The sequence below is a fragment of the Pelodiscus sinensis genome, chromosome 15, assembly GCF_052426305.1.
Source record: "Pelodiscus sinensis isolate ZL-2025 chromosome 15, ASM5242630v1, whole genome shotgun sequence".
NCBI lineage: Eukaryota > Metazoa > Chordata > Testudines > Trionychidae > Pelodiscus > Pelodiscus sinensis.
The window spans coordinates 23,462,407-23,479,697 of record NC_143066.1 but is presented as its reverse complement, the minus strand read 5'-3'; the positions used below and the strand labels follow the sequence as shown (position 1 = coordinate 23,479,697).

At 43.8% G+C, this 17,291-nt stretch overlaps 1 protein-coding gene across 1 annotated transcript in view; it reads left to right on the top strand.

The window, feature by feature from the left end:
- Positions 1-13,594, top strand: part of GPR139 (G protein-coupled receptor 139) — a 39,324-nt gene extending 25,730 nt beyond the window's left edge. Inside the window, exon 2 of the mRNA XM_006123138.5 lies at positions 8,670-13,594. Within this exon, the coding sequence (XP_006123200.1) occupies positions 8,670-9,604 (935 nt within the window). The 3' untranslated portion in view covers positions 9,605-13,594. The remainder of the gene's footprint in view (positions 1-8,669) is intronic.
- The last annotated feature ends 3,697 nt before the right edge of the window (positions 13,595-17,291 follow it).

Here is a 17,291-nt window from a genome sequence, read left to right as displayed (position 1 = left end):
ATGTGGGGCACAGGGCTGGGCTTGGGGAGAGACCGAGCCCCAAACTTTGGTGGAATGGGGCCCTCTGGACCAGAAATATTCTTGAGGACTGGGCCCATATACTTCACCACCTATGATATTAAGGGAAGAGGCAGACAGATCCCTCAACTAAAGCAGATGAAATGAACAACTGCTCCCCCCAACCAGTCTTTTAAAGCCTTCATCCTTGCAGTCTCTGAGGGTATGTCTACACTACAATGTTAGTTCGAACTAACGGACGTTAGTTCGAACTAACATTCATAGGCGCTACACTAGCGCTCCGCTAGTTCGAATTTAAATCAAACTAGCGGAGCGTTTAGTTCGAACTAGGAAAACCTCATTTTACAAGGATTAAGCCTAGTTCGAACTTACTAGTTCGAATTAAGGGCTGTGTAGACCCTTAATTCGAACTAGTGGGAGGCTAGCCCTCCCCAGGTTTCCCTGGTGGCCACTCTGGCCAACACCAGGGAAACTCTATGCTCCCCTCCCGGCCCCGGACCCCTTAAAGGGGCACACGCTGGCTACGGTGCCCGTGCCAGGTGCAAGCCTGCCAGCACCCAGCCAGCAGACCCTGCACCTGGCATGGCATAGAGCCACCCACCCGATGTCCCCCAGCCCACCCCCTCTTCCCGGGACCAGGCTGGTGGCTCCCGGGAGCTTGCCCGGGACCGCAAGAGGCGGGCACCCACCTGGGCTAGTGCAGACATCGTGGACCTCGTCCACAATCTCCGCACTAGGCACAGGAAAGCGGCCGTCTAGGGCAGGAGAGCTGCCAGCCTGGCCACCCAGAAGCAGGTGTGCATGAAAATCAAGGGGGTCCACTGAGACCCCCGACCCTGAGCCCTGAGCTTACAATGGCCGTCCTGGGTCAGACCAAAGGTCCATCTAGCCCAGTAGCCTGTCTGCCGACAGCGGCCAACCCTAGGGACCCTGGGGGGATGGACCGAAGACAGTGACCAAGCCATTTGTCTAGTGCCATCCCTCTCCAGCCTTCCACAAACTTTGGGCAGGGACACCACTCCTACCCCCTGGCTAAGACTACTCCATGGACCCAACCTCCATGACTTGATCTCACTTCCCTTTAAACTCTGTTCTAGTTGTAGCCTTCACAGCCTCCTGCAGCAAGGAGTTCCACAGGTTGACTCTTTGCTTTGTGAAGAACAACTTTCTCTTACTAGTTTGAAGCCTGCTACCCATTCCTTTCCTTTGGTGTCCTCTAGTCCTTCTTTATGGGAACTCATGAAGAACTTTTCTGTATGCACCCTCTCCACCCAACCCCTGCTTTTAGAGAACTCTATCCTGTCTCTGCTCCATCTCCTCTTTTCTAAGCTGAAAAGTCCCAGTCTCTTTAGCCTCTCTTCATCTGGGACCTGTTCCCAACCCCTGATCATGTTAGTTGCCCTCCCCTCTTCCAGCCTTTCTCTTCCCCTCTCCCACCTCCTTTTCCCACTCTCCCCCAGTTTTGTTCAATAAAGACAGAGTCAATGTTGGAAGAAACGTTATCTTTATTTTGTACATCAGGAAGGGGGGCTAGGGAAGGGTAAGTGGAAGGAGGTGAGGGAGGAATGGGGTACGAGCCCCCGATGGGGAGGACTGGGCTGGCTCTGCGGGCTTCTGGGGGTGGAAGCTCTCCTGCAGCCTCCCAATTGTCCCCTCTCCTCAGATGGCAGCCTGCGGCAAGTGCAGCCGGTCTGATGGCCGAGTGCTGTAATGTGCCCAGTGTGGGCACTCCGGGCACTCCAAGCCAGGACTGGTTTTCAAGCGGGGCACCCCTGAGGACTGTCTGTCCGGGGTGGGGGTCAGGTCCGTTTAAGCGCAGCCCTCGGCTAGCCTGAGACAGCATCTCCACGCTCTAAGTCCTCCTCTGATGCCCTGCCGGCACTGCTTCCGGCCATCCTTAAGCCCTGTTCAGGGTCCACTTAATGTGGACATGCTAGTTCGAATTAGCAAAACGCTAATTCGAACTAGTTTTTAGTTCTAGACGCGTTAGTTCGAATTAGCTTAGTTCGAATTAACTAATTCGAACTAAGTTAGTTCGAACTAACTCTGTAGTGTAGACATACCCTGATAGATGTTAAGAAACCCAAAGTTCAGCACTGCAGTGAGCAACACTAGCCTAACCTCACATTTCTCACCCCAGAATCAGTTCCCACAGCAGTGACCAATCCGTTCCAAATCTGAAACGTGCCAGTATCTGAGTCAAGCCAACCTGGATTCATCCATGTTCTCACTACTCCCAACAGGCCCAGCAATTGGGTCTCTACCTATGTGTTGCAGAGGCCTTTTTTTAAATTTTCACTTCCATCACCAGCAGCAGAAGACATAAAAGCCTGTCAGGATAGGGCAAAGAGAGCAGATATCTGGGAATCCCCTCGACAGTTGAGAAATATATTATTGTCATTATGGTATGGTCCATCGGCTGAGCACCATTCTCCCCAGGTTCACCAAGCACTAGACTTATAAAGGGCTCAAGCATCACAGAGAAGAATTCTGCATTGCAAGAGACATGGACAAAGTGACTACAAATGAATAAGACTCATGAAATCTCCTATGCCTCTCTCCATACTGTGCAATGACGGCTATTTCTGAACTCTCTGCGGAAGCATTATCATGTTGGCAGTTTTCTGCTGAATCTTAGTAATGGCATTTATATCTGTACTCAGTAAGTAAATGATATTATTGTATTTCATATCACCCAGCCAGCAAAACCACTAATGTGATCCCAGGGAAAGTTTTTCCAATACAAGATACTGTAGCCCTTGCAGAAAAATTGGACAGAGTATCCTTGTATTCTGTCAGATCCATTTTCTAATCTAGTTCACCGGGCAAAACTATCTGGCACCCTGTTACTGCTGGCCATGGTGATGGAGGGACACAGAGGCAGAAGCTGCCCATAAATCTACACAACTGTGAGAGCCTAGAACTAATCAACACCTCCCACAAAGCAGGCAGGAAGAACAGATGGGGAGGGAGCCAGGCCAGAATGCCTGGAAGATGTGCATGCCCATCTTCCTTGTTAACGCTCTTATGAAATTCCAGCCAGAACCTCTGATGGGGCAAATTGCCTCCCAGACACAGCTTCCCTCAGTGCAGCAGGCTATGGGTGACTCACATTTACAGTATTCTCAAAGGAGATGCATACCCTGGATACATTCAGTTTACAAGATGCCAGGCCATGAAACATAGCTAGCCAAATCCTACAGTCATTACGTTTCTGAGTCCAGGACTTTTGTGACTGTATGTTGTTCATTCTCTCTCTGATTGCCATATAACAGATTCTACTAAGGGTGCATCTACACTGCACTGTTATTTCGGAATAACTAGCATTATTCCGAAATAACAAAGTGAGCGTCTACACATCAATTCCGCTCTTTCGAAATAATATCGAAATAACGGGTGGTTTATTCCAACTTCTGTAAACCTCATTCCACGAGGAATAACTCCTCTTCCAAAACAGTTATTTCGAAATGGTTGCAGTGTGGACGCTCCACTGCTGCTATTCCGAAATAGCTCCTCACCAGGGCCACTCTAAGGGTATGTCTACCCTACAAAGTTAGTTCGAACTAACAGACGTTAGTTCGAACTAACTTTCATAGGCGCTACACTAGCGCTCCGTTAGTTTGAATTTAATTCGAACTAACGGAGCACTTAGTTCGAACTAGGAAAACCTCATTTTACGAGAATTAAGCCTAGTTCGAACTTACTAGTTCGAATTAAGGGCTGTGTAGACCCTTAATTCGAACTAGTGGGAGGCTAGCCCTCCCCAGGTTTCCCTGGTGGCCACTCTGGCCAACACCAGGGAAACTCTTCTGCCCCCTCCCGGCCCTGGACCCCTTAAAGGGGCACACGCTGGCTACGGTGCCCGTGCCAGGTGCAAGCCTGCCAGCACCCAGCCAGCAGACCCTACACCTGGCACGGATCGAGCCACCCACCAGGTCCCCCAGACCTCCCCCTCTTCCCGGGACCAGGCTGGCGGCTCCCGGGAGCTTGCCCGGGACCGCAAGAGGCGGGCACCCACCTGGGCTAGTGCAGACATTGTGGACCTCGTCCATGATCTCCGCACTAGGCACAGGAAAGTGGCCATCTAGGGCAGGAGAGCTGCCAGCCTGGCCACCCAGGAGCAGGTGTGCATGAAAATCAAGGTGGTCCACTGAGACCCCCGACCCTGAGCCCTGAGCTTACAATGGCCGTCCTGGGTCAGACCAAAGGTCCATGTAGCCCAGTAGCCTGTCTGCCGACAGTGGCCAACCCTAGGGACACTGGAGGAGATGGACCGAAGACAGTGACCAAGCCATTTGTTTCGTGCCATCCCTCTCCAGCCTTCCACAAACCTTGGGCAGGGACACCACTCCTACCCCCTGGCTAATAGCACTCCATGGACCCAACCTCCATGACTTGATCTCACTTCCCTTTAAACTCTGTTCTAGTTGTAGCCTTCACAGCCTCCTGCAGCAAGGAGTTCCACAGGTTGACTCTTTGCTTTGTGAAGAACAACTTTCTCTTACTAGTTTGAAGCCTGCTACCCATTCCTTTCCTTTGGTGTCCTCTAGTCCTTCTTTATGGGAACTAATGAAGAACTTTTCTGTATGCACCCTCTCCACCCAACTCCTGCTTTTAGAGACCTCTATCCTGTCCCCCCTCCGTCTCCTCTTTTCTAAGCTGAAAAGTCCCAGTCTCTTTAGCCTCTCTTCATATGGGACCTGTTCCCAACCCCTGATCATTTTAGTTGCCCTCCCCTCTCCCAGCCTCTCTCTTCCCCTCTCCCACCTCCTTTTCCCACTCTCCCCCAGTTTTGTTCAATAAAGACAGATTCCATTTTTGAACACTATTGTCCTTTATTTTGTACATCAAGAAGAGGGGCTAGGGAAGGGTAAGTGGAAGGAATGGAGGGAGGAATGGGGTACGCACCCCCGATGGGGAGGACTGGGCTGGCTCTGCGGGGTTCCGGGGGTGGAAGCTCTCCTGCAGCCCCCCAATTGCCCCCTCTCCGCAGATGGCAGCCTGCGGCAAGTGCAGCCGGTCTGATGGCCGAGTGTTGTGATGTGCCCAGTGTGGGTACTCCGGGCAATCCAAGCCAGGACTGCTTTGCAAGCGGGGTACCCCTGAGAACTGTCTGTCCGGGGTGGGGGTCGGGACCCTTTAAGCACAGCCCTCGGCTAGCCTGAGACAGCATCTCCACGCTCTTAAGTCCCCCTCTGATGCCCTGCCGGCACTGCTTCCGGCCATCCTTAAGCCTGGTTCAGGGTCCACTTAATGTGGACATGCTAGTTCGAATTAGCAAAATGCTAATTCGAACTAGTTTTTAAGTCTGGATCCGTTAGTTCGAATTAGCTTAGTTCGAATTAACTAATTCGAACTAAGTTAGTTAGAATTAACGTTGTAGTGTAGACGTACCCTAAGTTATTCCTTCCCAGTCCCTCCTGGGGCTCTAAATCGAGATAGCGCATCCACTTTTGGGGAGCCTGCCTCAGACTAATTTTGAGACTTCCCTATAGTGTGGACGTTCTATTGTGAAATAAGCTATTTCAGAATATATCTTCCAGAATAGCTTATTCCAAAATAAGCGAGCAGTGTAGACATACCCTAAGAGCTTAAGGTTTTCTTGAAAAATATGAAAATACAGCCGGTCCCCGAGTTGCGAACGATTGACTTACGACCGTTCGCATTTACAACTGAAGCTGTTGTAAATGGCGGACCCTGAGTTACGAACGCAATCTGCGCTTATGAACAGCGCGGTCGCGTGTAACTCTATGGGGTCCGACTTTCAAACAAACCGAGTTACGGACCAATTGCTTGGTCTGTAACCGGTTCATACGTCGGGGAGAGGCTGCAGTCACTCAGACTACCAGACACCTGATGCTGTTCTAAGTTGAAATCAATGGTGTTATACCCATGTAAAACTGGTGTAGCAGAAGGGAGAGTCAGGCCTGGTACATTCCTATTTTAAATCACAGAAAAAAACGAATCTGAAAGGCTACGTCTAGACTGCAAGCCTCTTTTGAAAAAGCCTCTTTTGAAAAAGAGCATCTAGACTACAACCAGTAGCTGCTTTTTCGAAAGAGAGCCACCCAGGCAGTTTGGATGCTCTCTTTCAAAAAAGCACAGTTTGCATTACATAGCGCCTTTTTTCAAAAGAGCACTTTTGAAAAAAGGCATTCTTCCTTGTAAAACGAGGTTTCCCATGGTCAAAAAAACTGCCGCGTTCTTTCGTTTTACTTTCGAAAGAGCGTGGCAGCAGTCTAGACTCAGAGGAAGTTTTTTCGAAAAAAGGCCACTTCTTTCAAAAAACCCTGTAGTCTAGACACACCCAAAGAGAGTCTTAACGTAATACTCTGGGGAAGGTTCTACTTTACATTTCATATAAATGGTTCTGATACCTTGATCACATAAAGTTTGATTTAGCCATTGTGCAAGAGTTTGCTTTGTTCCAGGATGTGATTTTAATTAATCAATCATTCTCTTGAATTTTCATGAATCCCAGCATTGAGATGCTGACGGTGGTTACTCCTGCCATTCATTTTGTCTGACCCTTTTCTCCAGTAGCTAAAAACTTGCTTTGGGAAAGCCAACTTGGGAGGCCTTCTCAAGTCAAAAGTTGTCTTAATTGCCAAATGATAGTTAAATAATATGCATTCTCATTTCAGTTTTAGGATACGCGTACAAGGGCATCATTGCTTCTGAGGTCTCTTCCAGTTCTATGGTTCTATGATTCTATGATTTTACTTTAATAAATTCTGCTCTTTCTGATTTCAGTAAGTCCTCATAATTTTTCTTGGTTTGCTTTGGGAAAGCAATCTATAGAAGCAGAATTTAACATTAAACATTTGGGCTGTGTCTACACTGGCATGAATTTCCCGAAATGCTTAAAACGGAACAGTTTTCCATTATAAATATTTCCGGAAAAAGAGGGTCTACACTGACAGGCTGCTTTTCCGGAAAAGCCCTTTTTCCGGAAAAGCATCTGTGGCCAATGTAGACGCGCTTTTCCGGAAAAAAGCCCCGATCATCATTTTTGCGATCGGGGCTTTTTTTCGGAAAAGACTACTGGGCTGTCTACACTGGCCCTTTTCCGGAGCAGTTTTCCGGAAAAAGGACTTTTGCCCGAGCGGGAACAGCATAGTTTTTCCGGAAAAGCAGCTGATTTCTTACAGTAAATCGTCACTGCTTTTCCGGAAATTCAAGGGGCCAGTGTAGACAGCTCGCAGCTTATTCTGGAAAAGCGGCTGCTTTTCCGGAATAAGTGGCCCAGCGTAGACACAGCCTTGAAGTTTAGATGCAGGGGAGAGATTACAGCAATTAGGAATATGTCAAACACAAATATTTGGCAAGCCATACTGTCAGTAAATCAAATCTCCATCTTTGTTGAAGCACTACTATGGCCAGTCTAGCCAATTTAATCAATCTTTGGATGGGACCACTCTAGCATACCTTACGTTGATGAAAAGGCCAGTGGTAGCAATAGGCGTTTTGCATAAAACAAGAGTACGCAATAAAATGTAATGGAATGTAAGCTCTGTGATACGTTGGCAACATATTGTTGTGTTATTTAAGCAGCATGCAATCCTTCTTTTCGGCATAGGTTGTGTGATGAGCTTACTGCACAGCGGCCATGGGGCTGCAGGAAAAATCCTGTCTCAGACAAAAAAGAAGTGAATGGGATTTCTTCAGCGATGTTGAGTCAGATTGTACATAATTCAAAGAGTTTTATTCAAGTATAAATGTTTCAGTTGAATTGCATTTCCTCCTAACGGCTCAGAAATACTCTAGTAGCAGCAACAGATACAAGTCCTCATAGTCAGATATGTATCCTTAAGGAGTATTTCTGGCTAAGCAAGGAACTGTTTGGGGAGTGGACAGAGCTCGTGGCAGCAACGTCAACATGGATCCTAAATGAAGAGTTAGTAAAACTGCCATGCTAGAAAAGGCCTGTGAAGTGCTGAGAGCCTCAGGCATGGTTCAGAGTGCCACACCTTCCTCAAGTGGGAGTTGAGGGCATGCATTTCTCAGGAGACACTCAGCACTCCACAGGATTGAGCCCCAAAATGATCAAGTTAAAATGACCTATCAAGGCCAGTGTAATTTCCAGTCCTTTGCCCTAGAGTTCAAACACACACGCGCACACACACAGATGGGAATCAAGTGAGCTGCAATAGAGTCCCTTTTGTACCTTCTTTTTCCTTTCTGTCATTGAAAAGAGAGAGGAAAGGGCTGTGGAGAAGAGGAAAGAAAGGGAGGGGAGACAAACTAGAAATAACAACTAAGGTTTTTTTTATGAAAATTTTAAACAAATTTTTGAAAAAAAAAAGTATTTCCCACACCAAAATACGTTTTTCAAAGAAAAAGAGCCATTTTCACCAAAAATAATTTTTGAGCAGAATATTTTGACTCATTCCAAACAACAGCCACTGCCTCGTCTATACAAAACAGCTAAAACCTGCCTAAACACATTGCTACAGGGCTGGATTGAGTTGACAGCTGATTAGATTGGATTTGGCACAGCCAGTGTACGAGTTCACTCTTTTGATTTCTTGGACTTAAATGAAGATAGTTCTGCTACAGAACACCTCAAATGTAGCTACAGCTCAATCAAACGTTCTAACAAGCCTAACTCTACCTCCTATGAAACTCACTGCACTTTTCTTTCTCCACAGCAAACATCCTGACAGTGATCATTCTATCACAGCTGGTGGTTCGCAGGCAGAAGTCCTCGTACAACTATCTTCTAGCACTAGCTGCTGCTGACATACTGGTACTTTTTTTCATTGTTTTTGTTGACTTTTTGCTGGAAGACTTCATCTTGAATAAACAGATGCCTCAGACACTGGACAAAATAATTGAGGTACTGGAATTTTCTTCCATACATACGTCCATTTGGATTACTGTGCCATTAACTATTGATAGGTACATTGCAGTATGTCATCCCCTTAAGTATCACACAGTGTCCTATCCAGCTCGTACTCGAAAAGTCATTTTGTGTGTTTATATCACCTGCTTTTTGACCAGCATCCCCTACTACTGGTGGCCCAATATTTGGATTGAAGACTACATAAGCACATCTGTACATCATGTCCTTATCTGGATCCACTGCTTTACTGTTTACTTGGTACCATGTTCCATTTTCTTCGTTCTGAATTCCATCATTGTGTACAAGCTCAGACGAAAATGCAATTTCCGACTGAGAGGATATTCCACAGGGAAAACAACAGCCATTTTGTTTACTATAACTTCTATTTTTGCCATACTTTGGGCACCAAGAATAATCATGATACTGTATCATCTCTACGTATCACCTTTAAATAATACTTGGTTGGTACATATTGTGTCAGATATTGCCAATATGCTAGCACTGTTGAACACTGCAATTAATTTTTTCCTCTATTGTTTCATTAGCAAGAGATTTCGCACAATGGCAGCTGCGACACTAAAGGTTTTCTTTAGGTGTCAAAAACAACCAGTTCAGTTCTATACAAACCATAATTTTTCAATAACTAGCAGCCCTTGGATTTCCCCTGCCAATTCTCACTGCATCAAAATGCTTGTTTACCAGTATGATAAAAATGGAAAACCTATAAAAATATCACCGTGAAAGGGGATTGTTGGTGTCTCTGGATGCATCTTCTTTTCAAGCAGTTACATCTCCAGGATGTCAACTGCTGACATGGCTGTTTTAAAAAAGTGGTCAGTTGATTTCATTTCCCTGATGGACTAAAGGCAGATCAGACTGTTAGAAGAGAATGGGAGTGATTCATTTTGGGAGTTGGAATGAGAAGGCAAAATGCCTCTTTCTTGTTACATAGCATTTTGAATATGCTTTGGAGTATGAGTCTTCATGTTCAATTGCTAACAAGTGTCCATGTGCAAGCACTGGCGCAGGACAGAGTTGTTGGGGGAAAAGCCACAAAGATGTTTAATTGCAACCATGAAAGAACTTCTGTGACTCTCTCGTGGTCTTCACTATTGACAAAGTGAACGCTTTGCGAATTTTGGAAGGTATCATTTGCACTGCGTGCACTTGCCTGAAACAATGTGTCATTTCTGACATGAAATATCCCCACATGCAGAACCTTCTATCCAGGACTTTCTGCAATGAGCCATCTGTAAGACATTTGAACTGTGACAAGCCCCTCTGGGCTCGCTTGAACTCAAGGCTGAAGGATGGCTGTTTCACCTTGGCATGAAAAGCAATCCTGCAAGCTGCCAGTATTTATATGCTTTAAGTTGTTTTATCTCAGACAGAGACCAAAGGGGAGGAGTTTGAAGGAGGGAGGTTTCTTCAGCCAAGAACAAAAGCAGAATATATCTCCAATGACTTTAATTAGAATCTCCAAAGGCTCATAAGTTTGGGGCCCAGTCCTGCAAGGTACAGAGATCCCATGGGACCCAATTCTGAGAGGTGCTGCATGTACACTGACCAACTTTTAAAGTTAATTTCAGGGATATTTCAGTTGGGAGGCCTCTTTGCAATTACCCCCAAACTGTTACCTCCTGGCCCCTGGGGCTGACCTGCCTCCCAGAGTCCCAGCTCTTACTCACTGGTTCTCTAGCTACAACATGCAGCACAGCATTTGTGATGTTGCACCCCTTCCCTAGACCTCGCACTGCTGGATTTCTGGCCCCCCGGCCACATTCCTACATTGCAGGAGATAACATCATTAAATCAGGAGTCAGGAGTTTTTATTCATTATAAACTGGAGTCTCCCTGACATGCTAAGAGACTTGGGGAGCCTGACTATGCATTTAATGAGAAATATAGACACCACAGGTCCCTTTGGAGCCAATGAAACTAATGTGCACCCCTCATGACTGGGCCTTTAGAAATTATACATGCAAGAATTAAATATGAGAACTTGTTTGGAGAGTTTGAGCTCTGTTATCCCAGATTTACCTTTTAGTTTTTTAGTTTAATAGTCAAATATTTGTGTGTGGATTCAACATATTAAAGACTCCACAACAGTAAAACAAAGTCTACCCAAAATGCCTGGACTGTGAATTTTAAAGTACTTTAACTAGGACAAATATTTAAATGCTCTTTCTCCACGCTCATATGAAGCATATCGGCAACACTCTAAAAGACACAGGATGATGATATCGACAAAAGGCTTCTTAGAGGCATTTCATTTGCTGTTATCCCTCTTTGTTGTTGGTATGTGGTCTCACAAAGTGGGCATCATAACACATAAATTCCTTGTTGAGCACTTAACAAAGGCCTTAACAAAGAATGTAAGATAATATTTCCTTGCAGGGTAAACACAGGCACAGCTTTGTCAATGAGCATAAGGGCTTGTCAACTGATAACCTCCAAGGGGAGAGAAGCCCACTGTTTGCAAGGTGTTGATGTATGTGCCTCATTGCGAGCAGGAAGCTCACAAAAGACCCAATGCTGTGACATCTTCAGATGCTTCTAAAGGGGAAATAGAGGTCACTCAGCGTGTCCTAGAACTAGACTCCATAAAATCTGTAGATATTGAAAGTCTGCCATGCTTTGAGGTCTTACTATTTAAGTACCCACGAGTCCCAGTGACCTGATTCCCCATCACTCTTGCTTATTGTGTAGCTATTTACTCATGTGGGAAGGGAGTGCAACATGGATGTATACAGCTGCCAAATAAGAATGCACTTTGCACAAGCATAAATGACAACACAAGGCACATGAGAGACAAGGTGGGTGAGGTCATATCTTGTATTGGACCAGCTACCGTTGGTGAGAGAGACAAGCTTTTGAGTATACAAGGTACAAAGCAGAAAGGGAACAGGTCCAATCTGGCTGCTCTGACAGATCTTTACTCACATGGAAGTAGGGCTTATTGGGAAAAGAATGAGATTACTCAGGCAAGTAAGCAGCATTGGGCCCATTCTGATCAGCATCTCATCTCCACACATGGGAGTTCAGGGTGCTCAGGACCTCCCTGCAAGGTGCTCAGTACCTCCTCTATTAGGCTGCTGAGTTATACAGTCTAATGATTTTCCAATTCAATCAGAAAGGGGGGGAGCAGGTGGCAGAGATGAGCCTGAGATAAGAATTTGACCCTTTCCTCAAAGCAGCATGACAAGAATTAAATCTTTTGAAATAGGAAGAGAGGATAAAATAAACCAACAAAACCCCAGCCTGGGATCTTTTCCCTCTAATCATGACAACAATGGATGTATGCAAACCAGTAATTGCAATAATAAAACATAAGGTGACACTAGACCTCTGAAGGTGGCATTACCAACAACTAAATAAAGGTAAAATCATTAGCCCCTTTACTACTCATTTACTTGCCTATTTATTAGTCTTTGTCCTTTTTCCCCCCATTCCCCAAGCTCTCTCTCTCTGTTCTCCTTCTGTATGAATTGATATTAACCAAAGTTTGCCTTTTTTAAAAAGGTACTAGCTATTTAATTTGGGGGAAGACACTATATTGATCTCTTTTTTAACTTTAAACTGGTTATGAAGAATGCTAGTCTGAGTTACATGTGAATAAGTCAAAGTGCAATATATCTATATAGAATAAGTTGTTCATTTTTGAGAATGTATCTAATATTGAAAACAAAATGTATTTATACAAAAATGTCACTATTCTCCTTAATATATTAGTAACTTTACATACGTAACTGAAAGTTTAGGTTTTTTTAAAAAAAATACATGTATTTCAATTCAGTGTATGGAATAATCACCTGCCATATACATTGTGAGATTTATTACTTTTCTTAATATGATGTTGGTCCTGCAAACTAGCAGTGTGATCTTTTTTTCTTACTTCTATTTTTATTTTCATAAATGACCATATTTAAAATTGTAACAATCTTTTAGTGTGAAAATTTGATTTCTGAACAATAGGTATCAAGTTATCATAATCTTGTTTAAAAAAAACTCACTACTTTTTTCATATCAGTCTTTGGAATGACATGGTTTTGTTTTCATAGGTATTTAATCAACCAGTTTATTTCCAATGATTTTGGGTATTTAAGGGCTTGATTCAAAGTCACACTGAAGTAAAAATAAAACCCTCCCATTGATGTCAATGGAGTTTTGATTAGGCCATAATTTATTAACAAGAAATATTCTGAAGTCTTGGGGGGGGGGGGGGGGCAGTTTGGGAAATAAAGCCTTGACTTTTTAGTCCACTATATGAGAGCTGCTGTTGATGATCCTTGCCTTATATTTTAGTTTTGTGAAGCATCTTGCAATGACTGTTGTTAACTAGCCAGTGTCATGCTGTATTCTTTGTACCTCCTAATTTTCCTATAGTAAAAACAGCCAAGCACTTGCTATCTCATTATTTAGGAAAATAAAATATTCTGGAGAAGGAAGTATCTTAATTGCAGAGAGAGGATTTTGTACTTAATTTAACTTATATTTCAAATACTTACAATTAGAAGAAAAAGAAGCTGTGAACGGACAATCTAACAATTATTTGCAGGTGTATATCCTCAAAATCACAGCTATCAACAAAATCATTTTTAAACACAATGCTGAGTATATAAAATTATAATAACGAGACCTATCACCTATTTAAAGTTGTAAACATTGATATTTTCATAACTAGAGGATATATTGTGTTTGACAAACTTGTTTGTATTATAATAAATTTTGAGCTGGTGCATAAAAATTCTTTTATTGTACTGTTTGGAGTCACTATGTTTATTTTATAGACATTTATGACAGCGAGTGTGTAGGGCTCATCCTTACAGCCCATACTCAACTGACTGCTCATTGAGTCTAAGTGGCAGAATTAGCCCCATTCAGTAAATAATAAATCTTCAAAATATCAATCATGTACGTATGTAATTATAATTATTATTAATAATTATTAGGCCTGATTCTCCACTCCCTTATAGACCAAATTCTCAGCTCCTTTAAAATGTGCCAAACTTCACTGAAGTCAATGGGTCAGTGTTCAGAGATCTGTGGTTATTTATGCTCGCAGGGAGTTTGATCCATTTACATCTGTGTACAGTGGACATAAAGCCCTACCAACTCCAAGTGATGTAAATGAAGACAGAAGATTCAAGGCAGCAGAAAATCAGGCCCACTGCTCCCACTAACTTCAGTAATGTCCAGTAGGCTTAAAACTGGTGCGGTGAGATGTAGAGTCTAGCCTGGAGAGGTTATGTTGGCTGGTTTTGACCAAAGCCACAAAATAGGTCAGTGGCAGAATTAGCAGCATTAACTTCCCTCTGAAGGAGAGTGGAGAGTGTTTAATTGAGGGTGGGAGTTGCCAGTCTTACCGTGGTGTCTGGGCTCAGCTCACTACCTTGAGTGTTATGATCTCCAGGGTCTAACATGGCTCAGACAGGAGCACATGGAAGTGGGGAGTGGGAAGGAAGAGGCCATCCTTGGGAATTGGCCATGATCTGCTTTCCCCTTAGAAGCTTAGGATTTGCATATTTTGTCAGCCACTCCCCTTTCACTGCTGCTTTGCTGCATACCTCACCCTGGTTAAGATGAACATGTGGCAGCAATTCCATACACAGGAATGTCCATGTTTTTAATAGATTTCCCCCCTCCTGCAACCCAAACTCAGATCTGGGGTCAGTGCTCGGGTGTGTTTGATCACGGGGAGGGGAGAGAGTTGGGGCTCATGGCTAGCCATTATGTTAAACAGATGATTATTCCCATAAATTCTTCATGGCCCATCATGTGGGATATGGTTTCCTATTTCTGACCGTTACTGTGGCATAAGTGCAAAGAAAGGAGACTGTGATGGGGAAATAATTTTTACAAAGTAGAAAAGGCTTTTACACATAATGGTGAAGCTCAATGACATGGTCTGTGCTGAATCTGCAGCACTGCAAGGCCCCTGCTGGTCTAGGAGACTTTGCAGCACTCATTCAATGACCCATTTACAGCTTGATTCCCCCAGTATGTAGCATAAACAAGAATTGAGCTAGATGATCCCGTGTTTTTTCCTAATTACAGAATATAGGTTACGATTCCATTTAGACCACACAATGCAACAGTGCAGTAGCCAGGTCACAAATCAACTATACTCATAACATAGGTGGGTTTCAATTTGGATCCCCAGTCTTGGGCTGGCATCGGGCAAGATACCACAAAGAGTTTATGAATCTATTAGCTGTTTACTTGTCAAAATGATTCATGCGTTCAGCAGCCTGCCCTATTAATTTGGAAACAATTATTTCAAATTGCAGACGGGTAGGTTGGACAAGAGCACCTCTAATGCATTCTCTGTTGAACTCACAATGACTTTGGTTTTAGGTGTTGAATTCTTAAAAACACTTTAAACCCACCAAATGAAGCAGAATAAAACACAGCCTCACGGAGACCGATCTGTTAAATAATAATCCTGCTATTAGCACTCTGGCTGAATTTGACAGCTCTGCAATTATGACAATACGCCATTACTCTCCTGTACTTGCTAGACACAACAAGGAGGTTGAAAGGCTCCAGTCCATTGTCTATTGCAAATGAATTTACAATCCGACTGTCATTATTGATCAACTAAATAGCTATTATAATCAGAAAAATTTGTGGTGCAAAATAAAAGGAGCTGGCTTTTGAGTTCCTGTGTTGTAGACAAAAGAGAGAATCCGCTGTGTATGTTTGCACCAAACAATTTAATTTGCTTTCTGATACCTGAAGTTCTTCTTTTTCATCTATTCAGTGAGGCCCCCTCTGTAGAGAAGCATGTTATCAAATAGTTATAGTCACAAGATTAATTCAGTGGGATACACTAAAACCTAAAAGCCCCAACTGAGATTGGGGTGCCTATGGTGCAAGACCCTGTACAGACACCTACTAAGACATGGTCCCTGTCCTGAAGATTTTGCAGTCCAAATAGCTAAGACAGAGGATTATTATTCATATTACTTCTATTTTACATATGGGAAATGAAGGCACGAGTTTCACCTAACGACCCCGGAGATCACAACATCCCAGGCAGAGAACTGGGCTCAGACACCCCAATAGGACTGGAGTTACAGGAGCTGCCACTGCAGGGTTATTGCTAGGGGGGTGGACTCCACAATCACCCTTAGGCCTCCTACCCCCATCCCCCCGGACAGGAACCACCTCGAGGCAGCCCTGTGTGTGAATTGTGCCATGGAGAGGCAATCATTCCTACAGACTAATCAGGAAGGAATTCATTGAAGGAAGCATTGGGGGCGTGGGGGATATGCTGCCCCATTATCCACCCTGAAAATGTCACCACCCAGCTACATGTTCATTGCTAAAAGGGAAATTAGGGTTCATCTTTGGGGCAAGGACTGTCTCTATCAGACTCTAGGCTAAGAGGCCTAGTGTTACAAATTCCCAGCACTGGTGATTTTGGGAGCTACCACAATACAGATAATGCAAGCTGCAGTACATGCTGGCACTCCAGAAGACAGCTGTCACCACGGTGTCATCAAAACCAGTTGTCAAGTGCCAGAGGACTGCAAGATTTTAATCGTGAAACAGTCATGGGAGTGGATTAGTGTGTGCTGCTTCCCCCTTCTTATTTCATTCTGGGTTTTGTTTACCACATTCAAAAGACTGATAACTTGGCACCTGTATGTTGTGTTCATTCCACTGATAAAGACCAAATTAATCCCTTTCAGGATGGGTTTTAGATTCTGCAGAGACTTACAACAAAAACAAAAGAACCCACTGATTTGCTTTTCCTCACCCATTACAAAACGGTAACCAGTTTTCAGAATCCAGCCAGTCTGATGTTGTTGGGCTGGTTGAAAGCCCTGAATTCCCAGTGATTCCAACAGGAATTATGTGAATTCCGGCCTAGCATTTTAAAAGTAGCTATGAGGGAGTTTGTGCAAATAGATCATGTAGATAGTAGATTTCAGCAGCACTTAACCCACCATTAAGCTCAATCTTTTTTTTAATTAATGCAACTGAACTAGGTAATCATGACTTTATAATATCCCAGTGGTATTACTCTTTGGCAGTGCTGTTCTGATTCTAGGATGAAAAATAAATGAAACTAAGCCAAGTTGCTGAGTTTATCTGGAACTATCAGAAGCTTTGACTAATTGCCATAAATGTACCTGCAAATCAAAAATGGTTACAGATATGTAGGAACATAAATGACCCTAAAAGCCCAGGACAATTTATCCCAAACAAATTACACACGTCAGTGAATATTGTTTAAAATGGCCTTTCATTAAGGGCACTTTCCTGTGCTTTGTACAGCTGGATTATAAGAAAAAAGGTAAAAACTAAGTAGCCAAATTTTTTTTTAGTAGTAAGTGTTCCAACAAAAGTCAAGTAGTTGAATTGCAGGCTATCTCTGGAGATACATAATGATCAATACACTATGGCTGTGTCTACACTG